Source organism: Notothenia coriiceps, unplaced genomic scaffold (assembly GCF_000735185.1).
Source record: "Notothenia coriiceps isolate Sejong01 unplaced genomic scaffold, NC01 NC01_scaffold00015923, whole genome shotgun sequence".
NCBI lineage: Eukaryota > Metazoa > Chordata > Actinopteri > Perciformes > Nototheniidae > Notothenia > Notothenia coriiceps.
Window position 1 is genome coordinate 1,089 of NW_011348624.1, and position 20,717 is coordinate 21,805.

The 20,717-nt window shown below is 39.1% G+C and overlaps 4 protein-coding genes across 6 annotated transcripts; 2 read left to right on the forward strand and 2 right to left on the reverse strand.

Moving 5' to 3' along the window:
* Positions 1 to 386: 386 nt before the first annotated feature.
* LOC104949309 (platelet-activating factor acetylhydrolase-like) lies at positions 387 to 3,353 on the reverse strand. Its single transcript, XM_010775653.1, has 5 exons — positions 3,026 to 3,353; positions 2,201 to 2,328; positions 1,260 to 1,410; positions 623 to 716; positions 387 to 519 (listed from the first exon to the last, which is right to left on the reverse strand). Exons 1-5 carry the CDS (start codon positions 3,087 to 3,089, stop codon positions 387 to 389), a joined length of 570 nt encoding a protein of 189 aa, XP_010773955.1. The 5' UTR covers positions 3,090 to 3,353.
* Positions 3,354 to 3,697: 344 nt separating this feature from the next.
* Positions 3,698 to 15,546, forward strand: ints9 (integrator complex subunit 9). 2 transcript variants are annotated; one of them, XM_010775650.1, is made up of 18 exons: positions 3,698 to 3,870; positions 4,257 to 4,384; positions 4,477 to 4,537; positions 4,710 to 4,772; positions 5,009 to 5,017; positions 5,094 to 5,233; positions 5,493 to 5,579; positions 5,866 to 5,986; positions 6,470 to 6,604; positions 8,846 to 8,957; positions 9,104 to 9,284; positions 9,936 to 9,996; positions 10,555 to 10,726; positions 10,823 to 10,947; positions 11,610 to 11,777; positions 11,979 to 12,077; positions 12,170 to 12,307; positions 13,186 to 15,546. In XM_010775650.1, the coding sequence occupies exons 1-18, from the start codon at positions 3,862 to 3,864 to the stop codon at positions 13,360 to 13,362; spliced, it is 1,986 nt and encodes a 661-aa protein (XP_010773952.1). In that variant the 5' UTR covers positions 3,698 to 3,861; the 3' UTR covers positions 13,363 to 15,546. The 2 variants fall into 2 exon arrangements, with proteins under 2 accessions (XP_010773952.1, XP_010773953.1); XM_010775651.1 differs by lacking the exon at positions 5,009 to 5,017 and having other exon boundaries at positions 3,699 to 3,870.
* Positions 15,547 to 16,444: 898 nt separating this feature from the next.
* On the reverse strand, positions 16,445 to 18,745 carry glrx5 (glutaredoxin 5 homolog (S. cerevisiae)). Of its 2 annotated transcripts, none has more exons than XM_010775649.1 (2): positions 18,315 to 18,745; positions 16,445 to 16,883 (listed from the first exon to the last, which is right to left on the reverse strand). In XM_010775649.1, exons 1-2 carry the CDS (start codon positions 18,610 to 18,612, stop codon positions 16,711 to 16,713), a joined length of 471 nt encoding a protein of 156 aa, XP_010773951.1. In that variant the 5' UTR covers positions 18,613 to 18,745; the 3' UTR covers positions 16,445 to 16,710. The 2 variants fall into 2 exon arrangements, 1 of the variants encoding a protein (XP_010773951.1); XR_798792.1 differs by lacking the exon at positions 18,315 to 18,745 and adding an exon at positions 17,890 to 18,305 and having other exon boundaries at positions 16,796 to 16,883.
* Positions 18,746 to 18,974: 229 nt separating this feature from the next.
* prkrip1 (PRKR interacting protein 1) lies at positions 18,975 to 20,489 on the forward strand. The gene has a single exon (XM_010775652.1). The coding sequence runs from the start codon at positions 19,086 to 19,088 to the stop codon at positions 19,653 to 19,655; it is 570 nt and encodes a 189-aa protein (XP_010773954.1). The 5' UTR covers positions 18,975 to 19,085; the 3' UTR covers positions 19,656 to 20,489.
* The last annotated feature ends 228 nt before the right edge of the window (positions 20,490 to 20,717 follow it).

Below are 20,717 nucleotides of genomic sequence, written 5' to 3' on the forward strand. Positions count from 1 at the left end.
CTTTTAATAGGTAATACTTTTTTAAAAACTAGGCTTGTTTTTTTAAATAAATAAATATACTAGATGGCATGGCTGATTTCCTTTCATATCATTAATTGTAATGGTATGGTCAGTTACACAATATATATTGATACTCAAGATGAATACTTAAAGAAATTCATTTTTCTTTTTGAAAGGATTATCGCTACATATAATTTAAAAGTAGCATAACAGAACAGGAAATTGGGGGGGAAAGTGCTTTACGGGGGAGTGTGACTATATAAAACACTTACTAGCACAATTTGTCATATTTGTAGTTCAGTTTCTTAATGTATTTTAATTAGTCTAGTACTTAGTTGTTTCGTTTTTGTGTCATTTGAGTTTTTTCCGATTTTTTGGGGTCATATCTAGATGTCGTAATATTGTTGTTTGTTACGGGTATTTAAATAAAAAATAAACTTTGAAAAATACCTGTGTTCCACAGACGCCACGATGAAGCCCTGAGAGGCCAATTCTGCACATATAGCTGAATACAAAGTCCTAGCAAGCGTAAACAAGAGAGATATTAATCACACCATTCGTAGAAGCTGATAAGTGAACATAATCAACAATGAGTTAATACTGAAGGAGTTCATGTTTATACCTAAAAGCTCCAAGGCCGTGGGAGAAGATAACTACTGGACATTTTTCATTGGATTTAAAGGGAGCGTCCAAGGAGGCTGGAATCTTGAAGGACCCTGAAAACAAACGACAAAACATGAGTTCTTAAAGCACAACACCACTGTTTTGATCAATTTGATCTACTTTGCTAAAGGGTATGGAGACGCTTTATAACTGATAACGATTTCCAAAAGCATACTATGGTTTTGTAAACTTCCACTCCTTTTAAAAAACTGCTGGTTCTCAGTGAGAAAATGAACTTGCATAATTGAAACTCACCACAGTTGGTTAATTTATAATTTTAGTTGAATTCAAAGAAAATATGAAAACTTAAAATTCGAAAAATCACTTTGATAAAAATACAAATTACTTCATGCAAGAAAGTTCTTTAGCGGACTTAGAATAGAAGATATACATAGAAATTATCATTTGTCTGCTTGGAAAAACATTCTAAAGTCTAAAACACCTTGAAACACTTTAGGGTTTAGGGGTAAAGTATGTTACTTGTGTATTACATAAACGAAAACATGTGAAGAGTCCTAGTCTGGTCCAGGAAAGACGAGTTAAGGCAGCATAAACTTGTTTAAAACTTGCGCTTGTTATTATTTGAGTATAATCACCAAAGAGGTAGTTGAAAATCCTTTCACTGAGACTCCTGTTTATCTTCATAAAATCTGCCAGACCATTAAAATATTCCACACACGGAACCCAGTCTGGTCTGTCAGGTTTTTCAGTCTCTTGACAAGGATAGTAAAGCCGGAAGAAGCTCCCCTGTAAGCGGAAAACAGATAAAGAAACAGTGTTATTAGCTGACACTTACTCTTTAAATTTGCATGCAGAATAAAGCAAACAAATACTGTTTGTCTGGGTCTCAAACATATTTCATAATATATTTTTGGTACAGTTTCTGTATCGTAATCATGTTGAACTTTGAAACTCTTTGTTGAACTGCTGAGTGTGACTAATGCAGGTCATAATGGAATGCGTTACATCTTCTTAATCCTGCTAACTAAACAGATTAATAGCAGCTACATTAGCTGTGATCCAACAGTAGAAAATATATCTAGGTGTGCTGTCCATATCAAATAAATGTACTGTGGCTTTAAACAATGCTGTAATTCAGTGGTATTCTAGATTAATCATATTTATTTCCAATGCATCTCTTTTTCCTTTTTGGGAAGAAAATATGATATTTCTCCATCCGGATCAGAATCAGAATAATTTTATTTATCCCAGGGGGGAAAATGTGTTTCATAAAGGTTGCTCCATTATTTCGAAAAAATAATAAAAATAAAAATGATTTATATAAACATCAGAACTAAAAATGTGCTACAATATATAACAACAATAAAGATGTACAAATGGGTATATTACAATAAATACATTTGTGTATTAGAATAAATATAGATATTAATGCTACATGTTTGCTCTAGATGTACAGTGTATTAGAGTAACGTTCCTAAGTGATATGAGTATTGCACAGTTGAATAATTTCACATGTTATATCTAAATAAATAGTAACATATTTAGCCATAAAGATGGTGTCTTTATCTGCTTTTACCTGAGCGGTGTGGTCCATCATGAAGTCAGTGCACCCCACAGCATTAGGGCCCTTGCCTTGAGGAATCCCAAGATGATTACTGCAGGTGTTCCCCATGGCGAACAAACCGAGTGTGTACCTCCTGTGGTCTGACAAAGACAGATAGACTTGTTTGATAGAAACACCCTGTCACACTCGACAGGAAGTAATGACTATGTGACAGTGAAGATTACCTGATCTTGACCTAACATGACTTGGCAAAAAAGAAAAACCACTCACAGATGATTCTGGTTTCAGGCAGTGCATTTTAAATAACAAAGAGTTATGGATAGTTTCAATTGTATACACTTATTAAACAGTATCAAAAATGCTCACCATCTCTGCACATTACTAGTGATGTTTTAACGATGGATTAATAATGTGACATCAAAACAACTCTTAAATCAGACTTTGGTTACACATGGAGTAAATTCACAAGCTACCCTGCAGTTTACAAAGTATACTAGCTGCACCTTTACCAGCTTTGATAACACTTTAATGATCAATAATTATAATCAAAACATATAATATATACTATTCTGAAATGGGCCAATCAGCATAACGACTACTTTAACTTTTGGTACTTTGAGTATATTTTGATGCCAATTTAGTATTCATACACTCTGGTATTTCTACTTTTACTTAAGTACAATATCAGATTACTTCTACTACCTGAGTTGATCCACCTGTTGTCATTGCATGCCGAAGTGTACATTGATGTAATAGCCATGCGTAACATTACAGCTGTTTTCAACTAGCTATATACACGTTTATTTGACGGTAACAATGTGGCGTTTCAACCCCTACCTGTCCTTGCCCACTCGTATATCCTCTTGGCTAATAACTGTACAAGTCCTCCATGAGAAAACATCGACCTCAGTAGCGTCTAAACCGAGATAACCTCGGTATCTTCTGATAAGCTGCTAGCCACAAAAACACCAGTAGATCTATTTAACAAAAAAGAGAGACCTACCGGGAAAACAGAAAAAGCTGGGTGCCAAGTGTTACTACATTAGTTTCGCAACATTGTTACGTGACCAATTTAATTTCTATATACCGATAGGAGTCACTCGGGAGTCGTTAGTCGGTCGTTAGTTTCTGTGGTTAGCTAGCAGCTACTAGCATGGGAGGGGGCCAAACCAGAGTAGTGAATGGAGTGTTTATTTAGCAGCCGCCCCACCGCTGGGTGGCTAACAACAGCCTCTAAAGTCAACACAATACAACGTCATGTATCCCATGTATCGGGCTGACATATTATCATGATAATGTTTTCACTACACCTTTCAGTTTTTCTTAAACTGAGTGTTGTATGGCTCTGGCTTGAGCCTGCGAACGTGACTGACAGCACTATGCGCACGTGCATTTGTTGACAGCAGTTATCGACGCTTTGGTTGACATGTTTTTAACATTTTGTGAAGCATAGTGGCTTTTCTTGGCAGTTTCAAACATCAACAAGGTGCTAATAATTAGCTTGCCTGTATAATGTATTTACTGTATCTCAAGTAGCACTCCGCACCTGTAGAGGGCAGCAGAGGGCAAGCGTCAGAGAAACAAAACGAGCGGAGTCCTGAAAACACTGCAGGAGGATGCAGTGTTAGCATAGCCGAGTAAAGATAACAAATGTTCATAAATCTGCGTTAAACATGAAATTGGTGAGTTAACAGACTGTGAGCCGTATTAACACAGTAAAGTCATGCCAAGCTGATGATACCGCTGCGCTACTAAATCGTTTACCATATCTTAAGTTATAGTTACTCTGTTAGCTTAGCAGCTAATAGCCCTGTTTGGTCCTGTCCTCATACATCCATGGTTCCCATCATCCTGTGAGGCTAACCTTAACTACCCAGCCTCAGCTATACAAGTGAATGTATACAGTACCCAGTGGTACTAATATACTGTTAATGAAAGGAGCATTGTGTTGTTACAATGAGACTAATTTTAGAGTTGTTTGTCTGAGTGACATACAGATTCTCTGCCTGTACTAAATGTGATCTGAATTATGCATGTATCGTAATGTCATTGCTTTCCCTTCTCTCAGTATTGTCTCTCTGGTCATCCTACACTGCCTTGCAATGTCCTCAAGTTCAAATCCACCACTATCATGCTGGACTGTGGGCTGGACACCACCTCTGTCCTCAACTTCCTGCCCCTTCCTCTCGTGCACAGGTGAGCACATAAGTAATGCTTTCATTTATTGATTGATTAATGTAATACTGGAGTTCTTGTTGTGATTAGATGAATTCATTATTTGTTCTCAGCCCCAGACTTTCCAAGCTTCCTGGTTGGGTCTCTAAGGATGGATCAGCAAACCTTCAGAAGGTGGGAAAAGTTGCTTGAGTTGTATTTAGTTCACCATTTGAATTTAAGCTGTTTCTGAACTTATTTATTTTTTGGTTAGCCTTATATTATTTATTTTTCTAGTGACTGTAAAGTGCAAACACAAGATTTGTTTGTCAAAAAAGTAAACACATTGTTTTTTCTCAATTTGTAGGAGCTGAAGGAGTGTGCAGGAAGAGTGTTTGTGGACTCACAGCCAGAGTTCTGTCTCCCTGAGGTAGTACACTCTGCTGCCACACATACAATATATTTATGCAAGTCTGTATTACTTTAGTAATCAATTTTAATAGTTCAAATAAATGATTTGGAGGAAGGAAATTATAATGATGCTAGCATAGAAAAGGGAACCAACAGGATAGCCCGCCTATTTTAGTTTTGTTTATGATCTACTATATCAATGTACCAACTCACATTTTCCTTTCACTTTTCTTCACTTTTCCTTCCACATTCTAGTATATTCATGTAAGTTACAATAAATGCCCTACCTAGAATAATAACACATTTGGTCTCAATAAACCTTTTCTCCCGTTTGCCACAGAGAGAACTGCTGGATCTGTCCACCATTGATGTCATCCTGATCTCTAACTACCACTGTATGATGGCCCTGCCCTACATCACTGAACACACCGGCTTCACTGGGACAGTCTACGCCACAGAACCCACCCTGACCATTGGCAGGTATAGAGACAAAATACATTTGAACTTTGTCATATTGTTTTTTTGTTAATTTAATGAAAAATGTGCATTTTATTTGCATAATGCTTTCCATTTTCATAATGTTTTTGAAGCCACAGGTCTAAAGAAGTCTAACTATTCATTTTGTGTTTCTTAGTTTGAAGGATAATGTATGATGTCATGGCTTATGTTCTGTTGTTAACCAAGGACAGTGGCTGGGTTTTCTGGATGTTTTCATAATGCTGACTGTTCTTTTCCTCAGACTGTTTATGGAGGAGCTGGTGAACTTCATGGAGAGAGTTCCCAAAGCCCAGTCTGCCACCTGCTGGAAAAATAAGGAAATGCAGAGGTAGGAAAACTTTTATGTGAATAAACAAAACCAAAAGATTATGCAAAATACTTTAAAAAGATTATCCGTGGGTACATATAGAAGGGCTATCTATATGTAGATGTGGAAAGTATTTATTTCAAAGGATAAAATGTCACATTGAAAACCATATACGTAAAAGAAAATCTAATATTAGCTTTTTTGTCTTTGCCTCTATTTATCTTGTTTTGCTTTGGTTTACAGTTACATTCCAGCAAATGCATTTACCACAATACACTATGATTCTCATATAAGTTTATTATATCAGGATGCTCCCTGGGCCCCTGAAGGATGTAGTAGATGTGTGGGCGTGGAAACGAAGCTACAGCATTCAGGAGGTCAACTCGGCTCTCAGCAAAGTGCAGCTTGTGGGATATTCTCAGAAAGTGGTAAGAACTCAAATTCTTCTTCCAACTAAACCATACTAATACAGACCATATCTTTGTTTGAAGAACGTGAATTATGTATTAAATAATTTTCCTTACAGCCATTAACTTCTATTTGTGTTTAAATGTTATTTTGCAGTTACAATCAACAATCAAGATGTAACAATTGTGCATGTGTATGGCCCATTTCCGTGCACCATTTTCAAAATACGTTGCGTATTTGCAATAAAAAGTTAGTACAGTTTGGAGAGCCTCCGTTGAAATGTGCATGTAATAATTAGTATATATTCTTCTTATCTAGTTAATACTCAAAGGAAAAAGAGCATGGTTTTCATTTCATTTGCACATTAGTGTTTTTCTCATGCACAATCCTGTACACACTGTGTTGCAGGATTGTTATGCTTTTACATGCTATTAAAATACTTGTCGTTTTCAGTTTTTATATATTTTTGTTGTCTCCTATTGACAACTTCTCTCTGTCTCCAGGAGTTGTTTGGAGCGGTACAGGTCTCCCCTTTAAGCTCCGGTTACTCTTTGGGCAGCTCTAACTGGATCATCCAGTCTCATCATGAGAAGGTTTCCTATGTGTCGGGTTCTTCCCTACTCACCACACATCCACAGGTATTTCTAACGCTAGAGGAAATCACACATTATGGGCATAAAAAGAAAAAACCTGCAAGCACCCCAAATGTGATACAGATCTTTACATACAATAGAATGCATGTTATTGTCCCCGTAAGGAAATGTGTTCTGTCCTCGTCTTGCAGTTTCACTTAATATTACTTAATTCTAGGTGTATATATGTGAAGTACATTTAAATTAACATGGCAGATTTGCAAAGGGAGAGTTCACCCCCAAATAATGAAATAATAATGAAATATTAAGTTTTTGCAAGCCTGCTTGTGACAGTGCGAGATGATAATAAATGCAATCCTCAGAATAAATGCGTGCGTCCTTTAGTGTTGTGATACAGTTGGCTGCTTTAATATGGTAGGAAGAAAATGTATATATTTTCTGGTGAGAACTAGGTCTATGGGTTGACATAAGTAACCAATTATGATTTCTGGAAAGAGACATTTCTGAATAGTTTTTATAATTGATTATTTTTCCACTTTTAGCTTCACAATGTTCGAGAAAAAGCAAAAACTCTGTATCTCACACAAAAACAATCTAGATAAAAAGCACAACAGGTGAGAATACAAATATTTATTCAGGGACGAACTGTCTTTCCAAACAATCTGTAAACTAAGAAGATAATCAAACCTTATTATGTAAACTTTCAAACGTCAGTTATTTCCCCTCTGAGCTCTATCTAATTTATTTGAGCAAATGCTTGAGAAAAAATGAACCTCTTTGTAAACCAATCGTGTCTGGTACCAGAATATGCAGAAGCCCATGTACTGAGACTTACTTACTCTCCTTGCACATGTCATCCCTTCTATCTCCCCCTTTCAAATCTATCTCTTTCGTAGTGCACCTAAGCTGGTGCAAATAAATCATCTTTAAAAAGAAACTGGAACAGCTTTCCAGATCTGGGGCCGTATTCACAAAGCATTTTATCTTACCGCGAGGAGTGCTCCTAACTCGCGCTAAAACATTTTACGTAGGAGTTTTTTCTTAAAAGTTATTCACAAAGCCGCTGAGACCTACTCATACTAAGGATAAATCACTAAGAGTGAACTAAGAGTGACGCGCCGTTGCTATGGATTACGTCGATTCTCGTGCATGAGTTTAGAAGCGGTCAGTACGGGGATTGGTTGTTCAGAGCAGGCGGTCTCGGTGAAACTCATCCGCAACATCCCACAAACGAGCCCACTAAATCACCGAAAAACAAGGAAATAGCCTAGGCTAGAAATGTATTCCTATCAAATAGTTATGGACAGTGCAGTTAGCAGAATACATGCATGATGACAAGTTTGTGCAGACCACAATAATGACGTTGTATATGCACGTTAAAGAGAGAGAGCAAACAATAAAAATACGTAAATTGCATTAAATCAAGGAGGCAATTAAAAGCACCCCGCAAACTATTATCCAATGAGCATATTTCCAGCACTTAAACACTTTCAATAACAGCCCATACCGCCGTTCAAGTCCCCCTATCATGATGAATGAAAACAATCTGCGTGTTGATGGAATGTACTTTCTTTCTATTGACGAACACGTCCTCATCTTTTGATGGCGCAATTATTTTTATGTGCGTCCCGTCAATAGCACCGACCGCACTGGGCATACCTGCAATTGCCATGAAGTTGGCTTTGATCCTGTGTAGTTGTTGATTGTCCAAAGGAAACCGGATAAACTGTTGGATGATATGTGGTCTAGAGAGCGTGTTGATGGTTTGGTTTATGGCACGGCTGACTGATGGTTGCGATATTCCTAAATCGTCGGCACTGCAAAGTTGCATTTTCCCTGTTGCTAAATATCGTAGTGTTGCCAAACATTTTATTTCCGGACTAATCGGGTTATTCCTGTTAGTTCGGGATGTTATTGCATCCCGCACTAATTCCACAACAAGTTTGATACCCTCACGATTTAGCCTATATCTCTTGATCAATTCACAGTCTTCCATTGTCTCCAAAACATTTCGTCTCGCAGCCATTTTCAGATTCTTTGTGAATAGGTCTTACTGAGTTAGGAGTCCTCTCGAGGACTTTTAAGCTCTCCTAGACTTAGGTGCTACTTTTAGGCCTAAAATACTTTGTGAATTGCTCTTAGTGAATAAAATTAGGAGTCCTAAATTTAAGACTGACTTATGTTTAGGAGTTTCTCCTAAATTCGCCAGTTAGGAGCTACTTTTAGCCCTAAGATCCTTTGTGAATACAGCCCCTGGTGTAAATGTATCTCTTTTTCTCCTCCTAGCCAATGGACCAGAGCTCCCTAAAGAACAGTGACGTTCTGATTCTGACCGGTCTCACCCAGATGCCCACCGCCAACCCAGACGGCATGCTGGGAGAATTCTGCAGCAACCTTGGTTAGTCCTTATGTACTTTTATTAAAGTTTTATGATATGAAAAAGTACATGTTTATAGAGCGTATGACATTAAAATATTCTTTCTTTGTTGATTTTGAGTGTTTTCATTTAGTAATGTAGTATTTATTATTTATCCGTGCCTGTAGCCATGACGATTCGAGCAGGAGGCAACGTGCTGGTGCCCTGCTACTCCTCGGGGGTGATCTACGACCTGCTGGAGTGTCTGTACCAGTTCATCGACAGCGCCAACCTGGGGACCACGCCCTTCTACTTCATCTCCCCCGTCGCCAACAGCTCGCTGGAGTTCTCTCAGATCTTCGCTGAATGGTGAGATGCTGTTTGTTAACATATCCCCAATTTAGAAATCTGTTGTTGAACAGTACCTAGACAAACAAACACATTTTCATTTTGGTTTGTCAGCAGGATAAAACAAAAGTGCTTGCCTAATTTGAATGAAACCTGGTTCACGGGCAAAGGACGAACTCATTGAAATGTTTTTAAATTATGCAGCACTCATTTTTAATCAGCTTAAAGAATATTACTACTTGGGCATGGTCTTGACAGAGGTCTTAGTTTTATGAGTGCCTTTCTTGGTTCTACCTGTGATTTTTCTTTTTCTTTCCACAATTATAATAATGGAGATGCAACAGCCAATATAAGTGTTAGTCTGTAAAAAGCTGTAGGCTGCTGCAGCACAGTCTCTACTGATGATACTTTTCTGTTAAATTGGTGCATTGCCTCCGACTAAAGTCTTGTCATGTATGTAAATAGTTTATCTCTTGATTTTAATGTTAGTTCAAAAGCGTGTTAATATATTCAAAAACACATTTCAAACCATGCATATTTACAGCAGTGCTGATTGGCTAACACTGTTGTGGATACCTACAATCATACTTGTTTAAGCAAGCTTTTGCTTGTTTTCCAAGATTTTTCTGGGACATTCTGATTAGATTGACCATTTCCTCCTTCTTTTCTTAGGTTGTGCCACAACAAGCAATCAAAGGTGTATCTTCCAGAGCCCCCATTCCCCCACGCAGAGGTGAGTCCTGCTGCGTCTTCTACACTTCATTTCGGAGATAGTGGATAGTTAGAAATCCTGATTTATATATGTTTTGTATACTGGCCAATGAGCACCAAACTTACCCTGCAAGAGAATAAATAACTTAGAGATGATTTCTCCTTTCATAATCAGTTATATGACATCAGTATCTCGCAGTGTTCAATGTATTGTATGTGTTCACTATAAATGCATGCTTTCAAAGAGATGCTAAATGCTCTTTTCAACATCAATACTACCCTAAATATTCACTTAAAATCCATTGGAACACCTGTGTACAAATGTACATTTAGGAAGTATATTTTAATATACATTTTATTGTCAAACATCATATGTGTAATTCGTGGCTCAATTCAAACGGGATCGAAAGATAATCTTTCTCTCTCCATTGACTTCAATACATAATTTTTCCGAAATAAGGTCCCATGGAGCTCCCCCAGAAGGGGAGGGACTTCGCCACTCTATAGTAATGTTGTCTTAACGGTTATGTGAATATACAGGAAACGATAACGTTGACTTCTGTCTTGCACCCCCTTCCAGTTGATCCAAACCAACAAGTTGAAGCACTACCCCAGTATCCACGGAGACTTCAGCAGTGAGTTCCGGCAGCCCTGCGTTGTGTTCACGGGTCACCCCTCTCTGCGCTTCGGGGACGTGGTTCACTTCATGGAGCTGTGGGGCAAATCCAGCATCAACACCATCATCTTCACTGGTAAATATCATTCTATTACAAGCACCGCTAGCCTCTCAAGACTCACTCTATGCTCTGCTGCTACATGCCTCTCTGACTCTTCTTTCACACCACCAGAGCCAGACTTCTCCTACCTGGACGCTCTGGCTCCCTACCAGCCGCTGGCCATGAAGTGTGTTTACTGTCCCATCGACACACGGCTCAACTTCCACCAGGTGTCAAAGCTGCTCAAGGAAGTCCAGGTCAGGTTTGTCATGTTACCAACCCCTTTGATTAATAGAGATAATGTACTGTTAGCACTTTCCACTTGAGGAATTCTAAGGAAAAGAAGTACAATGGATTGCACCTACCTGAACAGGGAGTCTTATAGTTTAAGGCAGAACATTTCAAGTTTGTCCAGCTCAGAATTGACTGCCTCATGTTCATTTTTTTTCTTATATTTTGTGTACTTGCATGCAAAACTATTGAAAGGACAGTTATGCAATAACACAAATAATCAATTAGTGTCAGCCAGTCCTGTGGCTGAAACAGGAAATAAAAAAAAGTTTTATAAGCCAAAAGGCAAAGCACAAACGACAACATTAAGTGTTTCAGGTGACCCTGTAAATCTTGAATTATGTCATTTTGTCTAAAACTCCTCACTTTATGAACCGAATGTAGTGGATTTTTGGGACTTGGCACACAGTTTGCATTTCCTGTAAATCTTTCATAATAAAAGTAATCTAAAGTTTGTCAGCCAGTTAAATGCTTTTAATGTGGATCTGCAGCAGTAAGAAAAGCTCAGTGAGTAACACTGCAAATATATAAATGTTACAATTCATATATTTTAATTGTAGAATATTTCAATCAATGGCCAAATCAGCTGAATCACTATTGATGATTTTAATTTCCCTGTGTGCTGCAGCCCCTCCATGTGGTGTGTCCGGAGCAGTACACCCAGCCCCCCCTGACCCAGTCCCACCGCTCTGATCTCATGCTGGAGCTGCAGCCCCCCCCCATGCCCTACAGGCGCTGCTCTGTGCTCAACCTGCCCCACAGACGCCGCTACGAGCGCGTCTACATCCTGCCGGAGGTGAGTCGCATCACAGCTGTCACTCATGTTCTATTCTTCCTCAGCTTGTCTCCGGTTGTTGAATAAAAGATAAAACCTTTGGACTCAGATGTAAGAGCATATTTGAAATTGTCTCATGTGTTGGCAGGAGGCGATGACATATGGTGTATAGAATTCTATCAGAGCACAGGTGTCCTAAATGTCCGATTCTTCCTCTCGTAGCTGGCCAACTCCTTGGTGCCCTCCGAGATCAAACCCGGCGTCTCCCTAGCAACGGTGTCTGCAGTGCTGCACTCCAAAGACAACAAGCACACACTGCAGGTGGGTCCTGTGAATCTGTGCCACATAATACACATACCAGTGTGTAAATATAAAAATATTTGCTGATGTTTTTCCCTCTCTTGTGCTGCCAGTTGGTGCCCAAACCCCCTCCAGTGGCCCCCAGCAAGAAGAGGAAGCGGGTGCTGGAGGAGCCTCCGGCAGTGCTGGCCCCCAAAACCCTGCTGAGTGGAGCTGTGCCCCTGGAGGCCTTCCTCGCCACGCTGCAAAATGTGAGAAATCTGCAGACATTCATGGGAGCCTCAGTGTTGTTTGTAGGGCTGCACAATTCATCTAAATGTAAACATATCTCAATATGAGATAGTATTTGTTAATTCATATTCTACAGACTTAACAAATACGTCTTTGTTTGGTACATATCTACGGGGGTCAACAGATGCAAAAGCGCTACAACGGCCTAAAACTTTTCCATTAGGAGAAAAGAGCTGCAAAAAAACGATTTTCCAAAACACATGCACATGAAGATGCATCTTCACCAACTTCTCAACACAAGCGCAGCATTTTAGAAATCATTCATCAACTTGACAAAACAGGCCAATGTTTAATAAAAGCGCTGCAAATACAAAACACATCGGAAACTGGGACACTAAAAGGTGATGCACACAATTTGAATATATCTTTCAATGATGGTAGAATAGAATAATGATGCCATAATATCCCCAATATCGTTAATCACATCGCAAATGCAACATCATAGAAAATCATGTTTTCAAAAATCATGTTGCCCTAATTGATTATTTAGCAGCCAGCTGTTAAATTATTTTTACCTCATTTGAAACTCTTAGGATTAGTAGTTTTTATAGAAAGGGTCAACGATTTGATCACAGATGCAGGAATGTACAGGCCCACGTCCTTCAGAAGCCTTCTGTAAAGTTTGCAAAAAACACCTGCTGCTTTTCATCATGGCACAGTCTGTTCAATTTAATAAAACTAAAAAAACTATAAATCCACAAGCATTACAGACACTTTATGTAACATTTTTGCATAACACCAGTATAACATTCACTCAGGCCTTTTTTGTGTGACATTTTCACATCATTGCTGAATGAACCCGCCTTAAAACGTGCTGCATTCATCTGTCGCCCTGCAGCACGGCTTCACAGAAGTGAAGGTGGAGGAGACGGCGGACGGACACATTCTGCACCTGCAGGCGGAGGACACTCTGATCCAGCTGGAGGAGGACGGGACTCATATCGTCTGTGACAACAACGAGCCGCTGCGCACCACCCTGAGAGACCTGGTGCTGCGCTTCCTGCAGAAACTCTGACCTCATCACGCCTCAGTATTGTTAGTTTTTCTGCTTTATTGGACTACAAAGGTAAAAAGAGATGATGGTGGAGGAGGACGAAGAGCTGTGAACTGGACTGTCCCACCTCAGTAACTGTCAAGCCATATTTTGTAAAATAGTATTTTGTATTAAAAATTAAAATTGTTTTTGTTAGATCATCTCTGAGTTTTATATAATTGCAGTGTCCTTATTCAGGAAACTGTAATATAGAGAAACAGAAAAGAAAACAAATCAAATGTCCTTTGCAACTCACGTTATTCAACTTGGTTTTAAAAAATAAGAAAGTGTAAACATGTTTAAATGTTATTGAAAATGTATTTAAACCCTTAAATAGGTTAAACCCTGATCCTGTCAGTGTTTGTGATCAGCTGTTGCAGGTTTTCAGACCGTAAGTAGGAACATGTTCAGTGCTTTGAAGAGAGAACAAAATGTTCCTGCTGTATCTGAATTGGATGTTCTGAGATCTTTTGAAAAGGAATAATTGGCCCTTTTTTACATTTCTAATAGCAGGAAAAAGCACACAATTGAATAAAACATGGATGATGGCTCACTTTCTGGCACATCTACCAATCATTAAACCTTCCTCTACAGTTCAAACTGAGGAGGTTTAATGATTGATATTTATACTTTGGCTCAAATCTAGGTCATGTACTGTAATAGTTTGGAAAGGTCAATATTCTTATTTAAAAAAAAGACCTTTCAGTTTACTCATTTCGTTTTTTGTTAGTACTACTCTTAATTGTGTAGCTGCGTATATCTACAAAAAGCATGACGGAATTCCATGCTTAATATTTTTTGATAAAACAAATCATTCTAACAAAAAAAGGTAAAAGACAGAATTTAGCCAGGCAATGAAGATTCATTTTATAATAACTGATACATTTGACATACTTTAGAAAATAAATTGTGCTTATGATTGAGAGTAGTCATATTTAGAGGTGAAACAATTAGTCAATGTATCAGTCAAACGATGGGAAAATAAACATTTGTTTTGCTAGATTGAAAAACTATGGGTATTTCCCCGGTTACATTTTCTAACGTTGGACAGATACTGTTAAACAGAATCTGTACATTAGCCTGAAAACTCAAAACTGAAATTAGGCCCTCTCTGAAAGTTGGTTAGAAAAACAAAAACAACTCTGGATTGGCTTTTTATTTGTCACAAAATAGGTGAAGGGTTCACATGCAGCTCAAATGCATTTAATAATATGCTTTCAATGTACAATATCTTACAGTGTATTACATGACCATTGCTTTGATAATACAGCTGTGTGCAGCAGAAGGAACATAAGGGGTTAGACTCAACAAATACACCTCCAAAAAATAAAACTTCTCTTTTTCCTTCAGTGATCAATTAACATATACCACAGACGCAACAAACGTTTAACTGCTCCTGTTTGTCCGTGTGCCGTCTTCGGGGAAAGAGAGAGAGTGTGTGTGTGTGTGTGTGTGTGTGTGTGTGTGTGTGTGTGTGTGTGTGTGTGTGTGTGTGTGTGTGTGTGTGTGTGTGTGGAAGAACAAACAGGCGACAATAGTGGTGCAGTGATGACCTTTTTTTGTGGGTTGTCAAAAAGTAATGGTGTTAGAAATATTGTAGAAAATAAGATCTTTGGTAAACACATTTATGATACTACGAAATGTTGTTCAGCAGGATAATATCCAAATATTAACACCACTTAATGATTCTTTTAAGCATAAATGCAATCGAGAGAAGTATAGAGCTAACGCTAGGCTAAAAACGAACCCCCTGTTAGCAACTGCAGTTTTCACAACGCATTAAAAGCTTTGAGCATTTACACATTTGCTCTTACTGACATATTTAATGTCACAGAACAAAATCTCTTCAGCTTGTGTTAACCACAGACCTTGTATTAAGCAACTAACCAAAAACCACAAACAAAAACGTTGACTTAGAGACGCGGGAAGTGGTAAAATGCTGACTCATTTCTGGGTTTTAGGACTTTTTCCTGCACCACTGTATTCCTCAGTCATATGGACAGTGCATGTTAAGAGCTTAGTGAGACGGGATCCATGACTGTAGTGACCTCCACTACAAAAGGCGATTTTTGAAGAGATATAATTATACATAAGGGATACTTTCTGACCAATTACGAGTATTGCTCCGTGGTTGTTCTTCCTTCTAGATAAAGGAAGTTACAGGCAGTGCATTTAGAAGCTTTATAGTATGATGACAGATTTTTGTGGTTTGACCCAAGCAGACTTATATAGATGTTAACAAGTGTACCATGAGGCTTATCTGGTCTTAAACAGACTGGGGCTTGGGGAAAAAAGGTAGACAGTTAGCTAGCGGAGCTTTTAGAGGTCAACATGACGGAGGTTTGCCAGAGTTCTTGTGTAAACTAATTAATAACACAGGGAGGGAAGCTGAAAGTCTCCCTCAGGCAGGTCCAACCTGGTTTCAAAATGATTTCCTCCAACAGTGTGGTCATATCTGGATGTTCATTACTGAATTTATTACAAAAAGCCTCTAAATTAGGCCAACTTAGCGGTTTCTATTGTTTGAAAAAAGGTCTGCTATTTAGCATTTAGAGAATCAGGATGATTGAAAAGCATTCACATAGTAGGAAGCAGACGGCAAAGGACAACGTTTCCCACCATTTGTTAAGGGAAAATTAAAGCTGATATAATCAACAATTTATTTTTTGATGAATTACTGTTTGTTATGCAAAAGAGGTTGCTCCTATTGACCTAAACACATAGAATGATCACCATATAAAGCTTGACGACGTCTTCCAGATCTTTGTTGTGGTTTTCTGGCCCCCAAACTCTGATCAACATAGTGTCTGCTAGATGCCCAGTACCACGTGGCAGATATTCACAGTTAGAAACTAACCAGTGAAGTGTTTGGTGCAGCTAAAGAGCTAAACATTTTTAAAACCCAGTTAAATAGAAAGTGAATAGGACATTTTGTGGCCAGAAACACAAGAATGCTAACAAGTTTTTAATATAAAGTTAAAGAGTGATTTTGTCATTGTTGTGTTTTTCTAAATAACCCAAAAATAATCAGCCTCTAGAAAGATGAGAAATGAATTAGAAAATGCTGTGGAGACACTGTTGACCCTTTTTATTCTTCCTAGTTTAAAGTCCTCACCTCTCAGGTACATGATCTGTGCACATTCAGAAGTGTATTAGCAGTGCAGCTCTGTTTACGTATAAAACATAGTAAAGATTCCCATGACAGTGCTGCCACTCAACTGCTTGGAAAGTTGAGTAAACTTTATAGATGGTGTATCTGTCGTCGTCATCATGGAGGATTAGACCTGATCAATGTGTCCTCCGTCTGGTCAGCTGTTTGACGTTCATCCTCTACTTGGATTCCTTCTCGGCCTCCAGCAGTGAGGAGCTGATGCCCAACTTCTTCAGCTCCTCCACCAGATCTCCGTTCTGATGCATCTGCAGCAGGATGTCGCACCCCCCCACAAACTCTCCGCTGAAGTACACCTGGGGGATCGTGGGCCAGTTGGAGAAGGCCTTGACTCCTGTGGACGTAAGATTGTGATGTGGTCACTGGTCAGAAATAAAACTACAGACAATACTGTATCGGCTGACAAGAAGTGATGCTTTAAGCAACCGCAGTGTGTATGATTTAAACTAAAGAGCTAAGCTGTTAGCATAGGCAGTGATAGCCACCATGACAGGAACTCAGTGCAGTGTTTCTTTTAAAAAAACAATGACAGCACGAAGAAAAGATAATTTAAAAATAAAATGAATATGTTCTATACCACTTAGCATTACACTAGATGGACATTATTTGGTGGCCTTTGTATTAGTATATATTACGTTTTATTGATATAAGCAAACATGATTAGGATAATGTTGCTAACTTAAAAGTGTTTTGAGGGCTTGTAAAGTTAGCAGTTAATAAGTTGGAAAGATAACTTTTGAACCAAATGTTAATAGTACATCAATTAAAAAGTCCAACAATCTACCTTTACCTGTCATAAAGGACAATATGGTATACTTTAATAACGCCAAATATTAGGGCTGTGCATTATATTCATATTATAGCTATATCGTGATACGCGGAATGATATCTTCTTAGATTTTGGATATAGTTAAATGGATATATACATTTAATATAATATATAGCTAATGGTTAGGGTTAGGGTTAATATAATATAATATAATGGCCATATAATATCTTATATGAGTGTTGTCTTTGTTGTTGTTTGTTGTTGTGTTGGTTTGAAAAGGCTGCATTCCAGTCAAGTGATGTCATTTTTACTAAGGTTACATTTGGAGCTGCAAAGAATAAATTAACACAACATAAGTAGCTAATTTAGACTTTAAATGTGGTGCGAATACAACTAACCACCTTGGAATAATGCATGAACACTTCCTGACCCAGTTTATAGCCCTTGATTCTGGCAGAATTGAACCAGTCAGCTTGTCCCTATCATGGCATTACACTGCTGTTGCATCACAAGCCTAAAAGGACCAAATCCCATTAACTGGCAGTCCTGTTGTAACTGAAAAAAATATTACCTTGTTCCTTATTGACATGTGATGTCATTGTTTCAAAGAAAGGTTCCAGTTATGGTTGTGTTAGCAGTAAAATACAGACATCTTCACAGTAGTGGTGTCATGTTCTACTTTTAAAAAGGACCCCACCCTTTGCTGCTGCTGCAGAGCACTGATAAAAACGTAACACTTGGAAATCTCTAAATCTAGTGATAGAGAGCCGTTGAAGAAGGGCTGGAGTGTATGGTGGCCTTGTAAATAGTTATAAATGACGATGACAGCTGCAACAGACTGACATAACAATGATCTGGTCAAAACAATTACAAGCAAATGTCTAGTAACACTTCCACTGACAAACATTATGAAGTTTAGGTAAAAGTAACAAGTTAGATTGAGAGGTGACAACTTGTTGCTGTCATGTCATGAACAGGTTATCTCAGTTTGCTGACCTTCTCGGAGCTCGGAGTCCTCTAATACGTTGTACGAAGCGTAGTCGTCCACCCCGTGCATCCGGAGGATCTGAACTACGGCGTTACTGAAGCCACACATAGGCTGGGCCGGAGTCCCCTTCATAAACACAACCACTTTGTCCTTCTGCACAATATCTCCAAGGGCTTTCTGGACGTCCGCCGCCGCGCACAGGAACCGGGCCGAGGACGTCCACACTCGTCCGCCGGCCTGTCTGGGCATGTAGACGGCTGCTCCAGACCGCAAACACCTCGCAGTAATTCGAATTAAACTGTTCATGATCTTTGGTGAGTTTTGTCTTTATCAGACGTGAACAAATGTCATAAAAATAGACTAACCTGCTTCTGAACAAGCCGGAGTAAAGCCAGGCAGTCAACACACGTTACGCTCGAGAGATGGGGCGGGACATGAACGCTGATTGGACAACTGCGCCCAAACAAATTCTCATGTGATCTGCGATTGGTGCATACGTGCGTCAATTACCGTAGTTACACAAGATACACACACAACAAGCACAAGAGCACACACAAGATACAGTGTGATCATTTAATACAAAAATAATTCATAACAACTACAGTCACTATCACACAACTTATCAACTTGTATTTTATTGGGAAAATCTTATATTAAAAAAGAGTAAAATAATTATGTCCAGGTAACGGAACCCCTAAAGAACTTCCGGGGCGACTTGAACAAACCGGAAGAAGAGAGGAAGGCTGAAGCATTCCGAAGCATTGAGAACGGTTGGAAAGATGGCGGCGCACACTCAAAAGAATAACAAGCCAAGGAAACCTGGAGGAAAGGAGTCGCAGCCTCTGATAATTGCCAAAACTCCGGCAGAGGAGCAGCGCCTGAAGTTGGAGAGGTTGATGCGGAACCCGGATAAGCCTGCTCCCATCCCAGACCGGCCAAAGGAGTGGAACCCGCGGGCTCCTCCGGAGTTCGTCCGGGATGTGATGGGCTCCAGCGCCGGTGCGGGCAGCGGGGAGTTCCACGTTTACCGGCACCTCCGACGCAGGGAGTACCAAAGGCAAGACTTTCTGGAAAAGATATCAGAGAAAGTGAATGAGGACATCGAATATCTCGATAAAGTGGAGCTAAACAAACAGGCGGCCGATGATAGAACAGCGAAACGCAGGAAGAAGCGGGAAAAACTGAAGCGCAAAATGCGGATGGCAAAGATGGCAAAACTCGAGTCCAAAAACAAAGGAGAAGACGATGCAGAGAAGAGCTCGGAAAGCAGTTCAGAAGACGATGGGGAGCGGGAAAGGGAGGCTGAAGATGATGCCGAGGCTCCAAGCTTCATCATGGGGAGGAAATGACTCCCTCTTCGGGGTGCTGGTGTTGGTGCTGCTTGGTAGAGACATTTTGGGCTCATCAATCATGAAGCAATGGTGGAGATTGAGACCAGAGTTGCATTACATATGAAAAAGCACAAACAACAGTTGGAACCTGTCAAAGACAATGTGCTTCCTGTTGTTATACAACGAGAAAAAAACGTTATGGATTGCTTTCCATAGCACTCAGTGTATTTTAATCACACATTGTCCCAGTTGGAAAAGAGATATGTTGAGAAACTTAAGATTGTTCATTAAGCTTTCCATAATATCGGTGAAGTATTTCTAATTTTCATGTTTCAGCTAGAAGGTCAGGAGTAATGTCATCTGTCTTAAGGCGTTTCTTGAGTTGGCCCAATTTTTTTGTCATTTTGATTCATTGTCCCAATCCACATTTTAATATTTGCTTTCAATAAAAAAATGTGAATATACATGCAAATGCCGTTTGTTCACTTAAGATTTCTCAACTCTATTCTTGTTGTCACTGTTAGATATGTCATATGCTAATGAGTGTTTGTATGTGTCACTCTTCCATGTTATCATCGTTGCAGCCTTGTGAAGTTGCTCCTCGCATGAAGTGTTGCTTGTGTGCACAACAAGGCTGCAGAAAGTATTTAAAAGAATGAAAAGGCGTGACTTCTCGAGGTTCTGGAGTTTCACGTGCGATGTTCTTTGGACAGACAACACCTGCTTTCCACGGTGGTGATGGCTTCAGTCCGTAGCCATTGCTTTTCTTAAGGCATGTAGAGTAAACTCCTGACAGCACAATATTGTTTGGAGCAACAGAAGCTCTTTGTGTCGAGCGCTGTCAGCTGTCACAATAACGTACTGTATTTTACAGACAAAAATATCAAAACACTAGATCACTGATTATTTTCTGGTGTGTGTATATATATATATATATATATCAACTTAAAAAATATATTGTAATTGTTTAAACTGCTTTTAATATGTTATCCTCACTGAGATCACACAAATGAACTATTTTCCTTTTTATTCATTTTCATATGACTTGCAAAACAAATGAGAAATCTGGTTTAGGTATTG